We start from the raw sequence: 21,578 nt of genomic DNA on the forward strand, positions 1-21,578 counted from the left end.
AATATCACTCACTGACATTGTGTAATTACTCCCATCTGCTTTTTGAAAATATTGAATACGCTTCAGCTATTATTAAACCATGAATCATCAAAATGTACCTGCTCTCAATGGCAGCTCGGAATTCCTGTTGGCTGATAACATTCATTTCCAATTTGTCAATTTTCCTGCAATTTACACAAAATAAAATCAGTGAGATTGTCAAAGTGCAATTTTTTTACTTATTTGTTTCAATTGTCAGTATCCCCCAACCCATAGACACTCTGGTTACCTAAACATGAGGGCTTAGAGTTTCCGTTACTTTGAGCTTGCTTTTCCGGCATAATTCGCCTGAAGTCAGCCAAACTAGCATAAAAGATAGAGGAATTTTAAGCGCAAGTTACATCGAGCGTAAATTGAGTTTCTGTGATCTTTTGCGCTAGTTTAATAAACATCGTGCTGGAAGCCGGCACCACCCACAAAACTGGCCACTCTCAGATTGATTGGCTCAAAGTCTGTTTGCGGCCCTTCGAGGAGGCTCTTCAAATTAAGGTTTTTTCTTATGCACAAAGGCAGTAATAGCAGGGCCGGAAGAACCCATAGGCTAATAAGGCTGTAGCCTTAGGCCCTCAGATTTTTTAGGCCTTTGACTTTAGGCCCTAATTTTTATATCATTAACCTTAAATCTTTGTCAAAATGTTGGTTCAGCAATATCATATATAACTGCATAATTATATCTTCAGAGGTGCAAAATATTGCGTCCTTATGGCTCAAAGTGTGTATAAAATTCTGTGACAATCTTGAAACACGTATAAATATCTCCCAAAAATTCACCCGGAGAGTTATGTACGCTGTTCGTAGGATAAATGCATAAATAATATCAGGTTTATAATTGTGAATGGTTACGAAAGGATGAAGAATTTTCATTTATCTTTTGAAAGTACAAATGTAGATGTCAAAGTTAAATGTCAAAAGTATTTAGTAGAGTGTGCATGTCTTCATAGATACCCCTAGATACCCTACTAGAAACTACCAGGGGTAAAACAGGAATATTCCAAATTAAGTCTGAAAGATGATATTGGAATTATGCATTTGTTTTTTTGGGGGGTGCTAGCTTTGATAAGCCCTTGTCACCCTTAGCTGCTCTCTTTTTCCTATATTTTTTTGTTATTCTGACCTATGTTCTCAAATCAAGTAGTTTTTGAGTCAAGATAGTCATCTCAATACTGTTTAATGTACCTATCTTTGATTTTTGTAATTTGTTTGCCACAGTCAAGGCCAGGAACTTGCCAATTTTTGTTCGAAAATATGTATTCAGAGAATTTTTTTGTTTAATCCAGGAAGAAACCATTCTCTGTTTGAATTGTATGCTGTTTTTTAATGTACAGAGCTTTGATTTTTGTTAGTTGTTAAATTTTAATAAATATGCAATTATATTTGTTTGATGATTTTATGAATTGTATGCAATATATAATACAGGTTGGATCTCTCAGGTCTGGGTATTCTCTGGTCCGGAAACATGCATAGTTCAGCTTCGGCATCGGTTTCCCACGCCTCCTGGCTCTCATTGATCAGCGCGCAACTTCCGCTTTGCGTGGGTGGCGTCCCGGTTTCCCACGCTTCAGTGAGTTGGCCGGGCAAGGAAAGGGAAGGACAGGTGGCTGAGTGAGGTGCCGAAGCTGGGCCTAAGAGAGAGGAGGGTTTATTAAAAAAAAGAGCACCAAACCAGTGTGTTAAGTAACAAATGTGACTGGGAGATTTCTACATGGAGAGAGAGCGCGAGGCCCGAGTTTCGCAGCCTGAGCCGGAACCGAAGCGTGGCGGAGGTGCTCAGGAGCCTGGGCGCTGTCTACAGGTTCCAGTAAGTCTAGGCTCAGTGTGACCTCCCGTGGTTCAGAAAATTCTCTGCTCCAGCATCGGTCAGGTCCCGAAGGTGCCGGACCAGTGAGGTCCAACCAGTACATATATAGGCCCTTCCCTCCTATTAGCCTCAGGCCCATCACAGCCTTAATCCGCCTCTAACTAATAGGCACCTTTTAAAAGATTTTAAATATTAAAAAATATTTAATTTACTAAGAAACTGACTTGTGTACATCAATATAACTAGTAAATTGTTCTGTATAGTTTTTTTAAATTCATTTTCAGTTATTTAAAATCAGATTACTCACAGATGGTGGAATAGACACTGATGATGTTTTGTGATAAACCAATTTTCAGCTGTTTTAATAAAACTGCACCAGGTTGCCACTCTTAAATATATCAAAGAATACTGTTTTAATGCAAAAAAATAAACAATTACATTCTATTACGCTGACCGATTGGACTGGTTCCGAGAATATTTTCGGCGCTATGCAAATGAATTTGAGCGTAAACTTGAACCATAACTTCACTTTGGAAAACAAGTGCAATTTCAAGCGCACTTTATGCTCGGATTGCCGATAGTGTCCAAGCGGAAACTCTACTCTGTAATATACCCGAAAGTACATTGCAGCCCTTGAAAGGTTTTACACGTGGGCAAATTCTGGATATCGGGAATGTATACGAGACAAGTTTAAGAAAGTTGGGTTTGCAATAGTGCAGGAGACCTAATCAAAGCTTTTGAGATTATGAAGAAAAACTAACAAATTTGGTTCTGGGCACTTCTCCCCGGTTCCACAGAGCTCATCATCATCATCATCATCATCACAGGCAGTCCCTCGAAATCAAGGAAGACTTGCTTCCACTCTAAAAGTGAGTTCTCAGGTGACTGTACAGTCCAATACGGGAATTACAGTCTCTGTAATCAGGGGCACAGGTTAGAAATGAGAAGGATAGGGAAGCCAATTCAGGTGGATCCTTCTTACACAAAAGATAATGGAGTTGTGGCATATGTTATTAGTGAAGTAAATAAAAGTACAAATGGGCTGAAGAGACAGCTTGTTTCTGGAGAGAAAACGGACGAAGAGATACAATAAGAAGGTGGGCATATGGGGTTGAGATCAATCAAAAAGGGACACGTTTGTTGGGCTTAATGCTGGTTTCATGTTGCCAAAACTTCTTATGTTCTTATTTCTGGAAATAGTGCCTCTTGCTGCTGCTGCTGTTTGCACTTTCAGTTATAGATTGCACTAATTCTATTGCAATTCTTTACACCTGTGCCGTACAAGTATTCCAAATTAAAATGACAACATATGGAATAAAATATGTTAGGCCGAATGGCCTGTTTCTGTGCTGTAAGTTCGATGTAAATAAATGAATTAACAACAACAACATATGAAGTATAATAGGTTGACAAGGATGTCTCGGAGCGGCTGCAGGACATTTTGGAGGGGGAGGGTGAACAGCCAGTTGTCGTGGTGCATATAGGTATCAACGATATAGGTAAAAAACGGGATGTGGTCCTACGAGACAAATTTAGGGAGCTAGGAGTTAAATTAAGACCTCAAAAGGTAGTAATCTCAAAATTGCTACCAGTGATATGTGCTAGTCAGAGTAGGAATCACAGGATAGTTCAGATGAATACGTAGCTTGAGGAGTGGTGCAGAAGGGAGGGATTCAAATTCCTGGGACATTGGAATCGGTTCTGGGGGAGGTGGGACCAGTACAAATCGGACGGTCTGCACCTGGGCAGGACCGGAACCAATGTCCGAGGAGGAGTGTTTGCTCATGCTGTTGGGAAGGGGTTAAACTAATATGGCAGGAGGATGGGAACCTATGCAGGGAGACAGAGGGAAGTAGAATCGGGATCAGTTCCTATGGACTGGAGGGTAGCTAATATAACACCACTTTTTAAAAAAGGAGGGAGAAAACGGGTAATTATAGACCAGTTAGCCTGACATCAATAGTGGGGAAAATGTTGGAATCAATTATTAAAGATGAAATAGCAGCGCATTTGGAAAGCAGTGAGGGGATCGGTCCAAGTCAGTATGGATTTATGAAAGGAAACTCATGCTTGGCATTTTTTGAGGATGTAACTAGTAAGGTGGACAAGGGAGAACCAGTAGATGTGGTGTATTTGGACTTTCAAAAGGCTTTTGACAAGGTCCACACAAGAGATTAGTGTGCAAAATTAAACACATCGTATTGGGGGTAATATACTGACGTGGATAGAGAACTGGTTGGCAGAGAGGAAGCAGAGAGTCGGGATTAACGGGTCCTTTTCAGAATGGCAGGCAGTGACTAGTGGAGTGCCGCAGGGCTCAGTGCTGGGACCCCAGCTCTTTACAATATACATCAATGATTTGGATGAAGGAATTGAGTGTAATATCTCCAAGTTTGCAGATGACACTAAGCTGGATGGCGGTGTGAGCTGTGAAGAGGATGTTAAGAGGCTGCAGGGTGACTTGGACAGGTTAGGTGAGTGGGCAAATGCAAGGCAGATGCAGTATAATGTGGATGAATGTGAGGTTATCCACTTTGGTGGCAAAAACATGAAGGCAGAATATTATCTAAATGGCGGCAGATTAGGAAAAGGGGAGGTGCAATGAGACCTGGGTGTCATGGTACATCAGTCATTGAAAGTTGGCATGCAGGTACAGCAGGCGGTGAAGAAGGCAAATGGTATGTTGGCCTTTATAGTTAGGGGATTTGAGTATAGGAGCAGGGAGATCTTACTGCAGTTGTGCAGGGCCTTGGTGAGGCCTCACCTGGAATATTGTGTTCAGTTTTGGTCTCCTAATCTGAGGAAGGACGTTCTTGCTATTGAGGAAGTGCAGAGAAGGTTCACCAGACTAATTCCCGGGATGGCAGGACAGACATATGAGGAGAGACTGGATCGACTGGGCCTGTATTCATTGGAATTTAGAAAGATGAGAGGGGATCTCATAGAAACATATAAAATTCTGACGGGACTGGACAGGTTAGATGCAAGAAGAATGCTCCCGATGTTGGGGAAGTCCAGAACCTGGGACACAGTCTATGGATAAGGGGTAAGCCATTTTGGACTGAGATGAGGAGAAACCTCTTCACTCAGAGAGTTGTTAACCTGTGGAATTCTCTACCGCGGAGAGTTGTTGATGCCAGTTCATTGGATACATTCAAGAGGGAGTTAGATGTGGCCCTTACGGCTAAAGGAATCAAGGGGTATGGAGAGAAAGCGGGAAAGGGGTACTGAGGTGAATGATCAGCCATGATCTTATTGAATGGTGGTACTGGCTCGAAGGGCCGAATGGCCTACTCCTGCACCTATTTTCTATGTTTCTATGTGCCAGGGTAATAGTTATATTAGGGTAATAGTTTGTCAGTTTGTGTCCAAGGTTCCCCATTCAAGTTCCCAATCTTGGCCAGGCTGTCAGGAAAGGCATTGGGCGAGGTGAAGTGTTGCTCCACAGGGAGAGGAAAAGTGTTCATTGAGCCATCCTGCCAGCAAAGTAGTATCAGTAGAGGACTGGGAGCAGGCCCACTCACCTGGCTCACAACTAAATGATGTGAGGCAAGGGGTGGGTAGAGAACTTAAAAGAAAATATCGCTAAAAATAAAGGTGGCAAAAATAAAGGACCACATCACTAATATCATTGATCGGGCTGTACTGTCACTGATATGATTGAGGCAGTCCTTTACTTTTTCAGGTCAGCGACAAATTCGTTCCTGCTGCTCGCGACACCACTTGTGATCACTGTCGGCAGGAAACTGAGATTGAGTATAGATTCAAAATGTCTGGTAGAATTGTAGTGTACATCACTCGTTGCCCAATCAGATGGCAGCTGACTGAGTCCCTTGTCCACAGGCCACAGCTAAGCTACATTCTGCCAGTCTCGGCCGATCATTTGCAGGAGTGCCCCCCCCCCCAGATTGGGGAAGGTGGGAACAAGGATCTTTTACACAGGGACTATGAACATTAAAAATGAAAGATTTCAGTATGCCTTATCAGATCTCAGAAATGTCCCAAAAGCTGCAACTTCCAGTGACTTGCAGTGTCCTTATTAGTCACTTTTGTCCAACTTTTGAACTTTATTTTACAAATCTTTGCACTTTGCTTAAATTTTCACTACAGTTTGATTTTTACTAGAAAATTACAAATAGTTCTCAAATACTAGGGAACATAGGAACTGGCGTGAGCCAGTCAGCACCTCGAGTCTGTTCTGCTATTCAATTAGATCATGGCTGATCTGTATTTTAACTCTATTTGCCCGCCTTCGTTCCGTAGCCCTTAATACCCTTGCCAAACAAAAATCCATCAATCTTAGTTTGGAAATTGTCAACTGACCCCCCAGCCTCAACAGCCTTTTGGGGGCAAGAGTTCTAGATTTCCACCACCCTTTGTGTGAAGAAGTGTTTCCTGACTTCACGTCTGAACAGCTTAGCTTTGATTTCTGGACTCCTCCACCGGAGAAAATAGTTTCTCTCTGTTTACCCTATCAAATCCTTTAATCAGCTTAAACACCTCAATTAGACCACCCCTTAATCTTCTATACTCAAGGAACTACAAGCCGAGTCTATGCAATCTCTCCTCATAATTCAACCCTTTTAGCCTGGTATCATTCTGGTGAATCTGCACAGAACACCCACCCGCAGTACTCCGGATGGGGTCTAACTAGAGCTTTATATAGCTATGGTCCTTCCCATCTCAATTACTAAAAGGTGGGGCCATTGGAGGGAGCAGCGTGCGACGGCCCGGCCCGGAAATCGGCGCAGTCCCGGCCTGCAAGACCATCAGCAGGCCGGGGCCATTGGAGGGAGCAGCACGTGCTGCTGCAGGAGGGCGACGGCTGTGAAGCCAGGTCGCTGATTGCAGCGTAGGCAGACACAGCAGGAGGGATGAAGGAGCGGCAAGAGTTTGTAGAGGGAAGTGACCGGGGCCTAGGAGAGGCGTGAGTTTGGGGCTCAGAAGAAGCGAGGGCCCAGGGGCAGCACGGGCCAGCCCACACCGTGATATGTGCGCGCACTCGGTCCGTGCAGCAGAGCTGGTCTCCAGTCTCCTTGGTTAATCTTTGCCACTGGACCAAGACCCAGCTCTGTCAAGACACCAGCCACCACACGTCAGTAAAATCCACACACTGGCATCTTCCACCCTTCAAGATGTAGTTCAGGATCTGGAATATTAGTTCGGGATCTGGAACATTGAAACACCTGTGAACTCATCCCTTTTTGGCTTGCAAGCAAGTCATCCTTGCTTCGAGGGACTGCCTATGATGATGATGACTAAAAGGTGGTTAAGTAACATACAGATTCGAAGTAAAGGATGTGAAAGCTGTTCGTTTCATAGAAACATAGAAAATAGGTGCAGGAGTAGGCCATTCGGCCCTTCAAGCCTGCACCACCATTCAATAAGATCATGGCTGATCATTCACCTCAGTACCCCTTTCCTGCTTTCTCTCCATACCCCTTGATCTCCTTAGCCGTAAGGGCCATATCTAACTCCCTCTTGAATATATCTAAAGAACTTTCCAATCACATCATTGCTTAGCAGTCGATAGCAGCTAATACAAAAATAAAATGGAAAATGGAAGCTACAGCTGTCAAAATAATTGTCAGAGGTAGTTTAAAAAAAATTAAGCCTTTCATGGGCCTGTTTTTTTTCCCAGCAGAAATACATTGATAATTAGAGTTACAAATGTTTGAGAATATGACACAGGCTCCATTGTGTCAACTTCTCTCTCTCTCAGGTTGATTTTGCTGCAAATCTAGTGTGGCTGCTGCAATCCAGCAGTGTGAGACAAAGCAAACTTCGAGTATATTTTCTACTGGCAAACACATCACAGGTATGAATAATGGATGAAAGTTTGGGGAAGGCACCGACATAATATCGTAAATACTGAAGTGTGAACTTTAAACAGAATGGGGGCGAATTTGCCCCTCGGCCCGATTGAGGGCTGTAACCTTCCAGGGCCAGGACTTTTATCGCTGATGCGTTACAATGCCCCTCCCCTTGAATTAAAGGGGAGGGCCGCTGCGCATCCTGCATGACATTTTGGTGGCCCACCAGAGCAGCACTGAGACCAAGACGCGGTGCCGGGCTGCACGATGGTGGTCCGGTCCACGCTTGGACCGCCATGGTCGGGCCGACCCAAGAGACGGCCAACAAATAAAGATGACGGCCTGGGGCGCTGCATGCTTCCCCTTTAAACAGCGCCCCGTGAGCGGATGTCACGACCCCCGGGGCAATTTCCCCCACCGGGCATTAAGCAATGATGTCATTGCCAGTTGCGCGGCACTGCCGGGAAAGCATCTCCCAAACCTCCAGGGCAATTTTCCGGGAAGTGGTAGTGCCCCCTCCCCTCCCCTCCCCAGGCAAAAACTGCCTTGCGCCCCATTCACACCCCCCGGAGACACTAACGGGGCTATAAAAAGGGGCAATTTCGCCCTCAATATATTTTATCAACCGCATGTCAGTGTAGTGAAAATAATGTGGAGTTGGTGAAATGTTGCCTATTAATAGTAAGAAATACATCATCTCAAGTCTCACTTTCCAGATGCAAAGTTCCTGTAAATTCCTTTGCACTCTGCACCTGTTGCTTTCATTCCCCACGCTGCACAGCAGTAAATAGTTGTGCAAAGTTGTTCTGCCAATATCATCCAGTGCAAGCATGTCCAAAACTTCCACTTGCGCTGGTAAAAGGGTTACATTAGTTTTCAACGGGATGTAGAGCAATTAGGTACTTACTGAAAGGTGCCTAAAAGTGCAAGGAAGTCTGACTGAAAGAGACTTGTCAGTTTTGCTTCAATTGCAGTCACCGTGGAGCACAGGCTGATACTCCCTTCACAGTTGAATCTAGAAACAATGCATATTTTTTTTAAAATCAAATAATTTCAGTAATAAAGTATTAAAATGTTATACTCATCCCTACTATTAAAATATTGAACATGTGTTTGCAGGTTCACACTTAAATAATGGAGATTCTCCAGTCACCAAAAGAGCGACAGATTTTCATTGTGTATAGCCAATCTTAACTGTAATCCGGATACAGACACAACTGAGTTTACAAATATTTTCTACATTTCATGTCATGTAAATATGAATTTTGCTACACATATGGAACTAAAACCAATGTTCCACTGAAATCCAGAATTAATGGTGGGATACTAGTCCTATTTGGCAGGCAGCAGAATAAAACCCACCTCTTGCTCCAAGCATCCCCTTTTGCCTCGCACCATCATCCCTTTTGTCATTTAATCTCTTCTGCCTTCCACCCTGTCACAGACCTTCCCTTTTGTTCTTCCCTCTCCTCCCCCTGCGTCTGTACGTGCTTAAAACCTGTTATATCTCTAACTATGGGATCTTTTACATCCACCTGATGGTGAAAATGAGACCTCGGTTTAATATCTCATCCTAAAGACAGTACAGCACTCCCTCAGTACTGAACTGAAGTGTATGGTTAAATTATATGCTCAAGTCTCTGGAGTGGGATTTGAACCCACAACCTTCTGACTCAGAGGCAACTGCTGAGCCAAACCTACATTTTTATGCAGGGACACACCACAGCTGTACCTGGTAGAACCACCATGAGATGCATCTGGATGCCAGCCAATGTTTGCAGAGGATCTATGGAGAATATGTTGTGCTGGGAACTGGGAGGGCAGCTCTTACCTCCATTGGAGATGGCTACTGTAAGGTTGTGGGTTGAAGATCCAATATTATCTACACTGACACGTGAGTGTAGTGCTAAAAGGCATCTCCACGCTGCTCCCAGGGCCTCTGCTCGCCGCTCCTTTTATGGCCCCGACCTGCGGGAGAACTCTTCTTCCTCATCCAACACCACTAAAAACATGATTATCTGGTCATTCCTTTTCTGTTGGTGGAACCTTGCTGTGTGCAAAGTGGCTGCCATGTTTGGCTACATGACAAGAGTGACAAGAGTGATTGCAGTTCAACCTATTTTCACCCCTCACTCTAAAACAGTGAAGGAATGTTTTGTGCAGCTACAGTTTAAATCTCAAAGATTGTGTAACTATTTGTCAAGACTGTTCTTAAGTTACCAGTCTTTTGGGGGAACGGGTCAGCTTTCTTTTGAAGCTATTGGTCAGCTTTGTTAGTTTCCTAGGTTAACATGGGCGGAGAAGTTATAAGATCACAGGTGTGATATGGCGAAGTCTAACCGACATCGTCAGAACAGAGAACCCACTAACTTGTGCTTCGGATTGTTCAGGATTTTATGCGGAATCCCCTTCTCACTCCGGTCCTGGAAGTTTCTGAGGAAGTCAATGTACTTGACACCAGCTTTGCTGTTTTCAAGATTGCATCGTGCCAGAAAAAGGTGAAAATGTTCATCTTTCAGGTGCAGGCCAAAGGTTGCCAGGACAGTCAGAAAGTCTCTGTGTAATACCTGGTAATACAGGTGGAGAAAAAGACATGGCTTAAAATAATTTTGAAACCATTGAATTGTTATTATTGGTAGATCCCATATTCAAGACAAATGGTACAAAGCGATATTTATGCATAAACATTCATTGGTTATATTGTACGTCCTGGTTTGACAATAGTACCCACTTTCAATGTGGTGTTACCGTGCCCTTTAATGAGGTAAAGCAGAGTTCTGCCCATGGATTCTTAAAGCCTCTACTCTGGTTACAGTTACAGTCTGATTGTTCATTTATAATACAATTGCCAGCCTGAGGCTAGTAGCTGCAGCTCAAATTTCAGCTACCCAAGTTTACACTACCTAGCTGAAACATGAATCCTGCTACCCAGAAGAAGCTCTGTGCAAGTTTGTTTATACAAATGCACAGAGCTCCTCTCCCAGCAGTTACTTTTGAATGTTTAGACAGAGCAGAAGACGAGGTCTGCACTGTGATTGATTACAAGTAGGTGTAAAAAGTAGCCAGAGGTTCAAAAGACCCCATGGCAACTTGTATGCCTGATTTGACACCTTACTAGATTTACACTCAATTCAATTTCAAACTCACTATGGATTAAGGGCCCAATTTTTGCTATGGGATAAATTTTTGCCTTTGCATAATAACATCAGAAATAGGAGCAGGAATTCGGTCCCTCGAGCTTGCCCCACCATTCAATATCATGGCTGATCTTCTACCTCAATTCCATTTTCCTGCCCTATCGAAATATCCCTTAAAGAAAGACTTGTATTTATATAGCGCCTTTCACAACCACTGGATGTCTCAAAGCACTTTACAGCCAATGAAGTACTGTTGGAGTGTAATCACTGTTGAAATGTGATAATGTGATCACCCTTGATTTTCTTCGTGTCCAAAAACTATTAGCATTCTCGTACAGAGCTATCCACCATAGGCGGATAATTGGGATTTAATGTGTGCCAAATAGAGGGACCCATAATTTTCTGTCCATTAACTTCCTTTTGAAATCATGAGCCCATGGCACCTGAATTCCAGCTATGACTCCCAATGCATTAATCCTCTCGGAATGAGTGATCACAGTATGGTTGAATTTGTAATACAGATTGAGGGTGAGGAAGTAGTGTCTCAAACGAGCATACTATGCTTAAACAAAGGGGACTACAGTGGGATGAGGGCAGAGTTGGCTAAAGTAGACTAGGAACACAGACTAAACAGTGGCACAATTGAGGAACAGTGGAGCACTTTTAAGGAACTCTTTCATAGTGTTCAACAAAAATATATTCCAGTGAAAAAGAAGGGCAGTAAGAGAAGGGATAACTAGCCATGGATAACCAAGGAAATAAAGGAGAGTATCAAATTAAAAACCAATGCGTATAAGGTGGCCAAGGTTAGTGGGAAACTAGAAGATTAGGAGAATTTTAAACGTCAGCAAAGAATGACTAAGAAAGCAATAAAGAAAGGAAAGATACATTACGAAAGTAAACTTGCGCAAAACATAAAAACAGATAGTAAAAGCTTTTACAAAAAATAAAACGGAAAAGAGTGACTAAAGTAAATGTTGGTCCCTTAGAAGGTGAGAAGGGGGATTTAATAATGGAAAATGTGGAAATGGCTGAGACCTGAAACAATTATTTTGCTTCGGTCTTCACAGTGGAAGACACAAAAACCATGCCAAAAATTGCTGGTCACAGGAATGTGGGAAGGGAGGACCTTGAGACAATCAGTATCACTAGGGGGGTAGTGCTGGACAGGCTAATGGGACTCAAGGTAGACCCCTGAGTCCTGATGAAATGCATCCTAGGGTATTAAAAGAGATGGTGGAAGTTATAGCAGATGCATTCGTTATAATCTACCAAAATTCTCTGGACTCTGGGGAGGTACCAGCGGATTGGAAAGCAGCTAATGTAACGCCTCTGTTTAAAAACGGGGGCAGATAAAATGCAGGTAACTATAGGCCAGTTAGTTTAACATCTGTAGTGGGGAAAATGCTTGAAGCTATCATTAAGGAAGAAATAGCGGGACATCTAGATAGGAATAGTGCAATCAAGCAGACGCAACATGGATTCATGAAGGGGAAATCATGCTTAACTAATTTACTGGAATTCTTTGAGGATATAACGAGCATGGTGGATAGAGGTGTACCAATGGATGTGGTGTATTTAGATTTCCAAAAGGATTCGATAAGGTGCCACACAAAAGGTTACTGCAGAAGATAAAGGTACGCGGAGTCAGAGGAAATGTATTAGCATGGATCGAGAATTGGCTGGCGAACAGAAAGCAGAGAGTCGGGATAAATGGGTCCTTTTCCGGTTGGAAATCGGTGGTTAGTGGTGTGCCACAGGGATCGGTGCTGGGACCACAACTGTTTACAATATATATAGATGAACTGGAAGAGGGGACAGAGTGTAGTGTAACAAAATTTGAAGATGACACAAAGATTAGTGGGAAAGCGGGTTGTGTAGAGGACACAGAGAAGCTGCAAAGAGATTTAGATAGGTTAAGCGAATGGGCTAAGGTTTGGCCCATTCAATGTCGGAAAGTGTGAGGTCATCCACCTTGGAAAAAAAAACAGTAAAAGAGAATATTATTTGAATGGGGAGAAATTACAACATGCTGCGGTGCAGAGGGACCTGGGGGTCCTTTTGCATGAATCCCAAAAAGTTAGTTTGCAGGTACAGCAGGTAATCAGGAAGACGAATGGAATGTTGGCCTTCATTGCGAGAGGGATGGAGTACAAAAGCAGGGAGGTCCTGCTGCAACAGTATAGGGTATTGGTGAGGCCGCACCTGGAGTACTGCGTGCAGTTTTGGTCACCTTACTTAAGGAAGGATATACGAGCTTTGGAGGGGGTACAGAGACGATTCACTAGGCTGATTCTGAAGATGAGGGGGTTACCTTATGATGATAGATTGAGTAGACTGGGTCTTTACTCGTTGGAGTTCAGAAGGATGAGGGGGGATCTTATAGAAACATTTAAAATAATGAAAGGGATAGACAAGATAGAGGCAGAGAGGTTGTTTCCACTGGTCGGGGAGACTAGAACTAGGGGGCATAGACTCAAAATACAGGGGAGCCAATTTAAAACCGAGTTGAGAAGGAATTTCTTCTCCCAGAGGGTTGTGAATCTGTGGAATTCTCTGCCCAAGGAAGCAGTTGAGGCTAGCTCATTGAATGTATTCAAATCACAGATAGATAGATTTTTAACCAATAAGGGAATTAAGGGTTATGGGGAGCGGGCGGGTAAGTGGAGCTGAGTCCACGGCCAGATCAGCCATGATCTTGTTGAATGGCGGAGCAGGCTCGAGGGGCTAGATGGCCTACTCCTGTTCCTAATTCTTATGTAAGCTCCATGCCGGGAAATTTACTCGACGGCGTTAGCATCAATATGAAGTAGAAAACACTTCTCACTGATGCTAAAGTTGTTTAAGTGTATCTTGAAACTACCTCTTCTCGGCGGTTCCACAGTGTTCCAGGGACATCCATCATGTCCTGTTTGTTAAACCTAAACTTCAGTTATACTCCAATTCTTGCATCAATGAAATGTGTTCATTAAAAAGTTTCTGAGAAAGCTTGTTTTGTTTGGAGCAGGGAGAAGAATCAGGAATCATTTCAATCATGGTCATGATGACATCGTACACATTTGACGTGACAATGTATTTCAATGTGATTGACTCTTAATGCCCACCAGGGTAGGCCAATTAACGTTATCTTGCCAGCGTACATAGAATCATAGAAGTTTAAGGCACGGAAGGAGGCCATTCAGCCCATCGTGTCTGTGCTGGAAATGTCCGTTGCCCCACATCCCAAGAACAAATGAAAAAAATACACAAGTAGTGTGAAAATGTATTTCAATGCAAGTTGTTTCATCTTACTGTGTGCCTCTAAACAAACATAAAATCAGAAACACTTGCCATGAAGCATTACCCCTTCAGTATTAGCAATACTTACCATTTTGATTGGCTACAATATGATTAAGATACTACACTTTTACAACGGCTGTAAAAAAAACACTCTCAATATTTCTTACCTTGCCTGTTTCCTCTGTGTCATACTTTTCAAACTCTTCCTTCATGAGGTTATAACCTTCCCTGAATTTGTCTTTCAGCCATTTTTCGATATCAAGAGAAGCTTTCCTCTCGTGCTCTGCTTTGGTCAGGGTCCGAGTCAGTCCTGGGAGGACAGGAATGAACATTTCAGAATACAGGATACAGGGCTCTGGTGGCCTTTCTCCAAACAGGTATTTGTGGAGAAGGTTGATTTTCTGGGGGGTATTTTTATCACCCAGGCTTTATAGAATCGCCCTTCTGAGAATCATAACTAATTGTTTCCTCTTATAAATTCCAACAAAAATGTCCAAGTTCTTTGCCTCCTGAATGTGATTGTTATCGTGTGAGCTTTTCTCACCAATCCCCTCAGTTTGTCACTGGTGGAAGTAACACCGGAATCACTGATTATACGTGTTTACTTATTAGTTCATTCATTTGGATAATGTGAGCTTCCATCTCATTCAGTGGCTTCAGTATCTCAGCACACGATGAAAGTAGGTGTGTTAGTGCTTGGGTAGTAAATGTTTAGCATTACCCACAATCTTCTGCACAAATACCCTAACAACAATAATAACTTGTATTTATATAATGCCTTTAACATAATAAAATGTCCCAAGGCGCTTCACAGGAATGTTATCAAACAAAATCTGACATTGAGCCACATAAGGAAATATCAGGGCAGGTGGGTTTTAAGGAGCATCTTAAAGGAGAAAAGAGAGGTAGAGAGGCGGAGAGGTTTAGGCAGGGAATTCCAGAGCTAGTATAAAGTCTGGGTGATAACACCTGTACTTTGCAAAATTTACAATAGCAACTTACATTTATATAAATGTTGAAAAAAACACAGGCATTAGAGCATTTCTGCAGAGGATTGCATAATTCCAAACAATTCTACATACATTGTCCATACGACTCTAGAATCATGCAGCATTGGGTACTGTGGAACCAGCTCTTCTCCTCTCCTGCTAGTTCTTGTTCTTTTTTCCTTCAGTAAGCATAAATGAACTGGAATGTCAAACCTTCCTCGCAAACAGTGGAGAACCACCAACAGCCTCAGAACTGGTCGTGGTAGATGCTGCCACCTTCTCCATAGGTGGAAGGTTAAAGCATCCCCACCATGCGACTGTGGAGCTCCTAATCAGACCCTGGAGCACATCATTGAGCACTGCCCTCAGAGGAAATTTGCAGGCTGCCTACAGGATATCCAGGCTGTTACACCGGAAGCCTTGGCCTGGATATCTGACTTAGATATTGATATTTGATTTACTTTGCTACTACCATCTGAAAGAAGAAAAAAACTGGAATGTCATCCATGACTAGGTTTCAAATTCATGACTATGGCTGGGAGTCCCATACTCTTATCAGTAGACCAGCCAATTGAGACACAGGTCTTTTCATAACCAATAATGTACTGTTACATTCTGCAATGGTGTCATCACAGGTCCATTTTGCCATTCATCATATCCTACAAATCCAAATGAGAAAGCGGCAAATGAGCACAAACCATCATTCTGTCACTCTGTGCCGCACTGTGGGGTCAGTGTAACCTAACCCACTCGGGGGGGAGGGGGGGGGGGAATGGATTGGATCGGATCAGATGGCCTTTTTACAATCCACCCGCTTTTGCTTTCCATTGAAGTCAGGGGTGGGATGTAAAACGGGTGACCGATCCATTTTCCACCAGGCAGATTAGGTTAAATTTACCCCTGACTATGTTGGATCTTCAATGTACCACAATCACTCGACCATCCCTCACATGTGCTTGTGGCGAGACCAGGCACTTACTTGGTGAGTCTTCCAAACTCATTTGTTCACATGAGCTTCGAGCAGAGCCTTCCCTGTTGGGTGCCATTCCGTTCCTGAATTCATTTCCGAGTTTCCTCATTAGCACCTCTCCTTTAATAACACCAAGACCATCGGTATCATATCTGTTGGAATGGAAAGAGGCAGGGTGCAGGGATGTGAGAACCATCTAGGGTCAGATTATGGATTTGGTTCAGTTTGAACCGACCACGAGTCAGATCTGAGCAATTATAGTCACAAAGTCAAATAATACAAGAGAAAATGCTGCTCCAAGCTTATCACTTGAGCTGTCAGAGTCCATTAGGGAAACTTTCCTATGAGCCCCTCAATGCCCAATTGCCCATTCAGAAAAACCACTAACGTTTGGTGAGTAACGCTGGCGAGAATTTCCATTTTTATGTTTAAACTAATTAAAACTAATCGCCCGGTGAGAAAATGGGAGTTGCACCTTCGTGCTGAAGCAGAGGAACTGACGCACAGTGAGTTTTGCAATTGCCAAATTTACTGTTATGTCTGTAACTTATAAATGACTCCACGAGGCAATGTGTTGTAACCTTGGTCCTTTATTTCTAACTCCAGAGTGATGCACAAGCATGGTGTGCAGCCTTTTATACTGGGCCCTGCCACCAGGGCAGGAAACCCCCGGTCTCCACCAGTTGCACCCTCTAGTGGTGCCAGCATGTATATACATATTGTAAACCTTATTGATAGTACATCAGGCAAACAAGTCTCCATCTTATGCAACCCCACAGTGACGACACAGAGAGTACATCCATAGTCTGCATATACGACATATACACTGCAGCATTTTCTGGGCTTGCTGCTTATTTAAAACTGCAGACAGCCCAGCAGGATAGAGGCAGGGAGAGGAGATTTAAAACCTCAACAGCCAGAGCCAGGACTGAAATCAGGAGAAAGTTGTTATTTAAATATAACAACACTGGAGGAATAGAGCAACAGTTGATAGGAATGTGCTGGTTGAAATGTGGAAAGCGAGAGAAAAAATGTACTTGTGGAGAACAGCCAACATAAAGATAGGATTCTTGTTGGATAGAAGCTTTGTAATGTTGATCTATGTCTTATATGAGGATCATGAATTCTTTTCAGACAGAATTTTGAAGACTCACTTCATACGTAAGTATATATGATCGCATTTTTCACGCTCAATTTTAAAATGTTGTATGTTTTTCACCTCATGAAATTTAATAAGATTAAACTGCTTTAACAAATGCTTTTTGTGGTCAGCTATGATTCTGTGTTTTCCCAACATTGTACACCGGGGTAAGGCCTTACATAGGGATAGCAATTTAATGCTTGATTTCTGGATTGCCAGTTTCTTTAAATGTATGCAAAATACATTCATGTCCTTTGCGTTGGAAAGAGCAATGTTTCTGAATAAAAATTACAATTTGTAGTGAGTGCATATGTTACAACAAATCCACTGAATTTCATTTCACATAATCATACACGCATTAACTGCATTTACAATCAATATTTCAGAAAGGGTGAAAATCAGCAATCTTTATTCCTTTCTACAGATGAGTTCCAAGGAATGAGCGTTAGCTTAAATAACCTCATGTTAATTTTACGTGGGGCTAGACTTTCCTATGAGCCCCTCAATGCTCGATTGCCCACTCAGAAAAACCGCTAACGTTTGGTGAGTAATGCTGGCGAGAATTTCAACTTTTATGTTTAAACTAATTAAAACTAAAATGGGTTTTGCACCTTTATTGTCGGCGGTTTTCTCGGCAGTTAAGGGGAAACTAAGTGAAATGGGCGGTTCTTACCGGAATGGACAGTAAATATTTAAAATTTAGTCCGAGGCTGCGGTTGGGCCTAGGGAGAGGGAAAACTTTAAAAAAAATGTCAATAAAAAAATAAATAAAAACGTAAAAAGCATTCCCAAGACACTTGTACGTCTAATCGCCGTTGTGAAATTTAAAAAAAAGAACCTTTAACTTGCCTTTCTTTGCAGAGTATTCACCTACCGGCCTGTTTAAGCAGCTTTTTACAGGGCGGTTCTCTCGGCGATCTGGACGTTGGCGATTGAGGCCAAACTTACTCTCTGGCGATTTTTCTCGCCGTTGCATGTCGGCGGTTTGGTCCCGGCGGGCATGTTCAGATGTGGGCGATACCATTAAAAAACTAAGGGGGAAACTTTCGCCGGGCGGAAAAACAGCTGTAGCGCCGAGAAAATCGGCGAGAACCCGCCGAAAATGATAGGAAAATCTAGCCCTTTATTTCTTTAAACAAGTTTTGTTTAAAGGGCGCGAGAGCTTGGAAGAGTTACTGAGTGGCAATGTGCAAGAGCAGAGACACAGGCTCGGAAAATCTGTAACCCTTCTGGTGCACTCTTACCATAATGTCATCGGGAATGCAACGGGACAGCTGTAACTTTGACCAGGACCCAGATATACCGGGTTGCACTGGAACTTCCGGGGTGCCCTGTTGGGGGTGGAGCTTCCACCCAACCCACACAAGACCACTGGTATAAGAGGGAGCAGGGCCTAGGTTGAGGGTCCCCCCAGGTTGGGGGTTCCCACTTTCCAGGCCCTGAGACGATACGGATTTAGTGTTGGCGGTGAGATTAGGCGTAACATCCCTCCAAACAGTGGAGCGGGAGGCAACCGGAAGTTCAGGCTTGGATTATGGTCTAGACCACCTAAGAAGAACCGGTTTCTTAATTTTTTTTTTACATGCTGCACCCTTAAAACTGGGGCTGCTGAAAGTAGCGTCAGGACATTTCCTGTTGGGTGAGTAGGGATCCAGCACTCACCCCTTTCCGCCCACTCCTTGGCGGGCAGGTTCCCCAGATACTGGGGTGTTACTACAGTTGTTCAGGGCCTTGGTGAGGCCACACCTGGAGTATTGTGTACAGTTTTGGTCTCCTAACTTGAGGAAGGACATTCTTGCTATTGAGGGAGTGCAGCGAAGGTTCACCAGACTGATTCCCGGGATGGCGGGACTGACCTATCAAGAAAGACTGGATCAACTGGGCTTGTATTCACTGGAGTTCACAAGAATGAGAGGGGATTTCATAGAAACATTTAAAATTCTGACGGGTTTGGACAGGTTAGATGCAGGAAGAATGTTCCCAATGTTGGGAAAGTCCAGAACCAGGGGTCACAGTCTAAGGATAAGGGGTAAGCCATTTAGGACCGAGATGAGGGGAAACGTCTTTACCCAGAGAGTGGTGAATCTGTGGAATTCTCTACCACAGAAAGTTGTTGAGGTCAATTTACTAAATATATTCAAAAAGGAGTTGGATGTAGTCCTTACTACTAGGGGGATCAAGGGGTATGGTGAGAAAGCAGGAATGGGGTACTGAAGTTGCGTGTTCAGCCATGAACTCATTGAATGGCGGTGCAGGCTCGAAGGGCCGAATGGCCTACTCCTGCACCTATTTTCTATGTTTCTATATCTCTATACAGCCCTAGTCGTGCAGGTGTCTGCCACTGCCATACAATATAGGGGACCTCCCCATAGCCCCAAGAACTTTGGCAGGGTCAGTGGCAGAGGTCACAGCTGGCCGCATCACAGCACTTATGCCAGGATGGAAGCCATGGATCTTCAGGGCCACATTCATGAACCCTGGAACTTCCCTGAATTTCTCATTCAATCTAACTTACACTCTTGAACGCAGTGGAGCCCATCTTATGAAATCCTGCTCCTGGCACAGAGCCTCACTTACAAGGAGCACGTATTGGGAATATTGGTGTTTGCTTCGCACGATTTTCCACCCATCAATTTGTGGGAAGTGAATTCCTGATATGTGGCCCCGGTAGGTGAGGCTCCATGCTGGGAGTGCAATTTTGCAAAATTGGCCTAGTATCAATCCTTCACTAGTTAAAAAAATCAGAATATCAGCAGAAATAGAGGGCATGATCTTAGAATAAGGGGCCGCCCAGTTAAAACAGAGATGAGGAGAAATTTCTTCTGTCAGAGGGTTGTAAATCTGTGGAATTCACTACCTCAGAGAACTGTGGAAGTTGGGACATTGAATAAATTTAAGACAGAAATAGACAGTTTCTTAAACGATAAGGGGACAAGAGGTTATGGGGAGCGGGCGGGGAATTGGAGCTGAGTCCATGATCAGATCAGTCATGGTCTTATTGAATGGTGGAGCAGGCTCGAGGGGCCATATGGCCTACTCCTGTTCCTATTTCTTATGTTCTTAAATGAACCAAAAATAACATGCAGGTTGTTTCTTTAGACTTTGCTTGTAATAGGCATGTTTGATGGCAAAACGATCTTTAAAATCTTGACTCAAAGGCCTTGAAATTAAGCTGTGCAAATACAAGTGAACAAATAGCCAGTGCATTCGCCCTGAATTCTTTTGTTCACTATTTGAACAGAAACTTGAATCGAGGTCATTTAAATGGGATAATGCTTTCACTACAGTAGCAAAGGATTGTCAAATGAATGTGTTAAGCATTTGTTTGCTGATATTCAAGCAACATTTCTATTCTAAACTTTAAGTGAAGGGTGGGGGGATCAGATGAGTTATCCATGCTTACCTTCTCCACAACTTTTCAAACTCCTCATCTTCCAGGTGATAACCCAGTTGCTTCAACATGTCCCTGAACTCGGGAACAAGCATCCTAACAGGTCCTTCAGTGTTCTTCTGAGGCAGGACTTCAGTCAAGTCTAAAATCCTAACATTAGATAGGGCATTGCAAATAGAATCATTGAAAAACCCTTTGTAACAGAACCAATAACTAGATTTCATATAATTCATACACAATTTATATTTAATCAGTCAGGCAAATAAACCCTACCATCACTGCTTGTCAAATTACAAAATTAATGATGACAGCAGCCAGGCAGGCTTCATTCTTTTTAATGGCATTGCAACCTTGGTTAGATGAATATAGCTCAGATGAATACATGGCTTGAGGAGTGGTGTAGAAGGGAGGGATTCAAATTCCTGGAACATTTGAACCGGTTCTGGAGGTGGTGGGACCAGTACAAACAGGACGGCCTGCACCTGGGCAGGACCGGAACTAATGTCCTAGGGGGAGTGTTTGCTAGTGCTGTTGGGGAGGAGTTAAACTAATATGGCAGGGGAATGGGAACCTATGCAGGGAGACAGAGGGAAGTAGAATGAGGGCAGAAGCAAAAGATAGAAAGAAGAAAAGTAAAAGTGGAAGGCAGAGAAACCTAAGGCAAAAAGCAAAAAGGGCCACATTACAGCAAAATTCTAAAGGGGCAAAGTGTGTTAGAAAGACAAGCCTGAAGGCTTTGTGCCTCAATGCGAGGAGTATTCGGAATAAGGTGGACGAATTAACTGCGCAGATAGCAGTTAACGGGTATGATGTAATTGGCATCACGGAGCCATGGCTCCAGGGTGACCAAGGCTGGGAACTCAACATCCAGGGGCATTCAACATTTAGGAAGGATAGGAGGCGGGGTGGCATTGCTGGTTAAAGAGGAAATTAGTGCAATAGTAAGAAAGGACATTAGCTTGGATGATGTGGAATCGGTATGGGTGGAGCTACGGAATACCAAAGGGCAGAAAATGGTAGA

General features: G+C 43.3%; 1 protein-coding gene across 2 annotated transcripts in view; it reads right to left on the reverse strand.

Moving 5' to 3' along the window:
• The window catches only part of LOC139263206 (EF-hand calcium-binding domain-containing protein 6), a 166,099-nt gene that overhangs the window by 96,708 nt on the left and 47,813 nt on the right, over window positions 1–21,578 (reverse strand). For both annotated transcript variants that reach the window (XM_070878940.1, XM_070878950.1), the window contains exons 7-12: window positions 20,570–20,707; window positions 16,035–16,177; window positions 14,234–14,376; window positions 10,021–10,217; window positions 8,558–8,665; window positions 99–164 (exon numbers count right to left, since the gene is read on the reverse strand). In XM_070878940.1, the coding sequence (XP_070735041.1) occupies window positions 99–164; window positions 8,558–8,665; window positions 10,021–10,217; window positions 14,234–14,376; window positions 16,035–16,177; window positions 20,570–20,707 (795 nt within the window). The remainder of the gene's footprint in view (window positions 1–98; window positions 165–8,557; window positions 8,666–10,020; window positions 10,218–14,233; window positions 14,377–16,034; window positions 16,178–20,569; window positions 20,708–21,578) is intronic.

The sequence above is a fragment of the Pristiophorus japonicus genome, chromosome 1 (genome assembly GCF_044704955.1).
Source record: "Pristiophorus japonicus isolate sPriJap1 chromosome 1, sPriJap1.hap1, whole genome shotgun sequence".
NCBI lineage: Eukaryota > Metazoa > Chordata > Chondrichthyes > Pristiophoridae > Pristiophorus > Pristiophorus japonicus.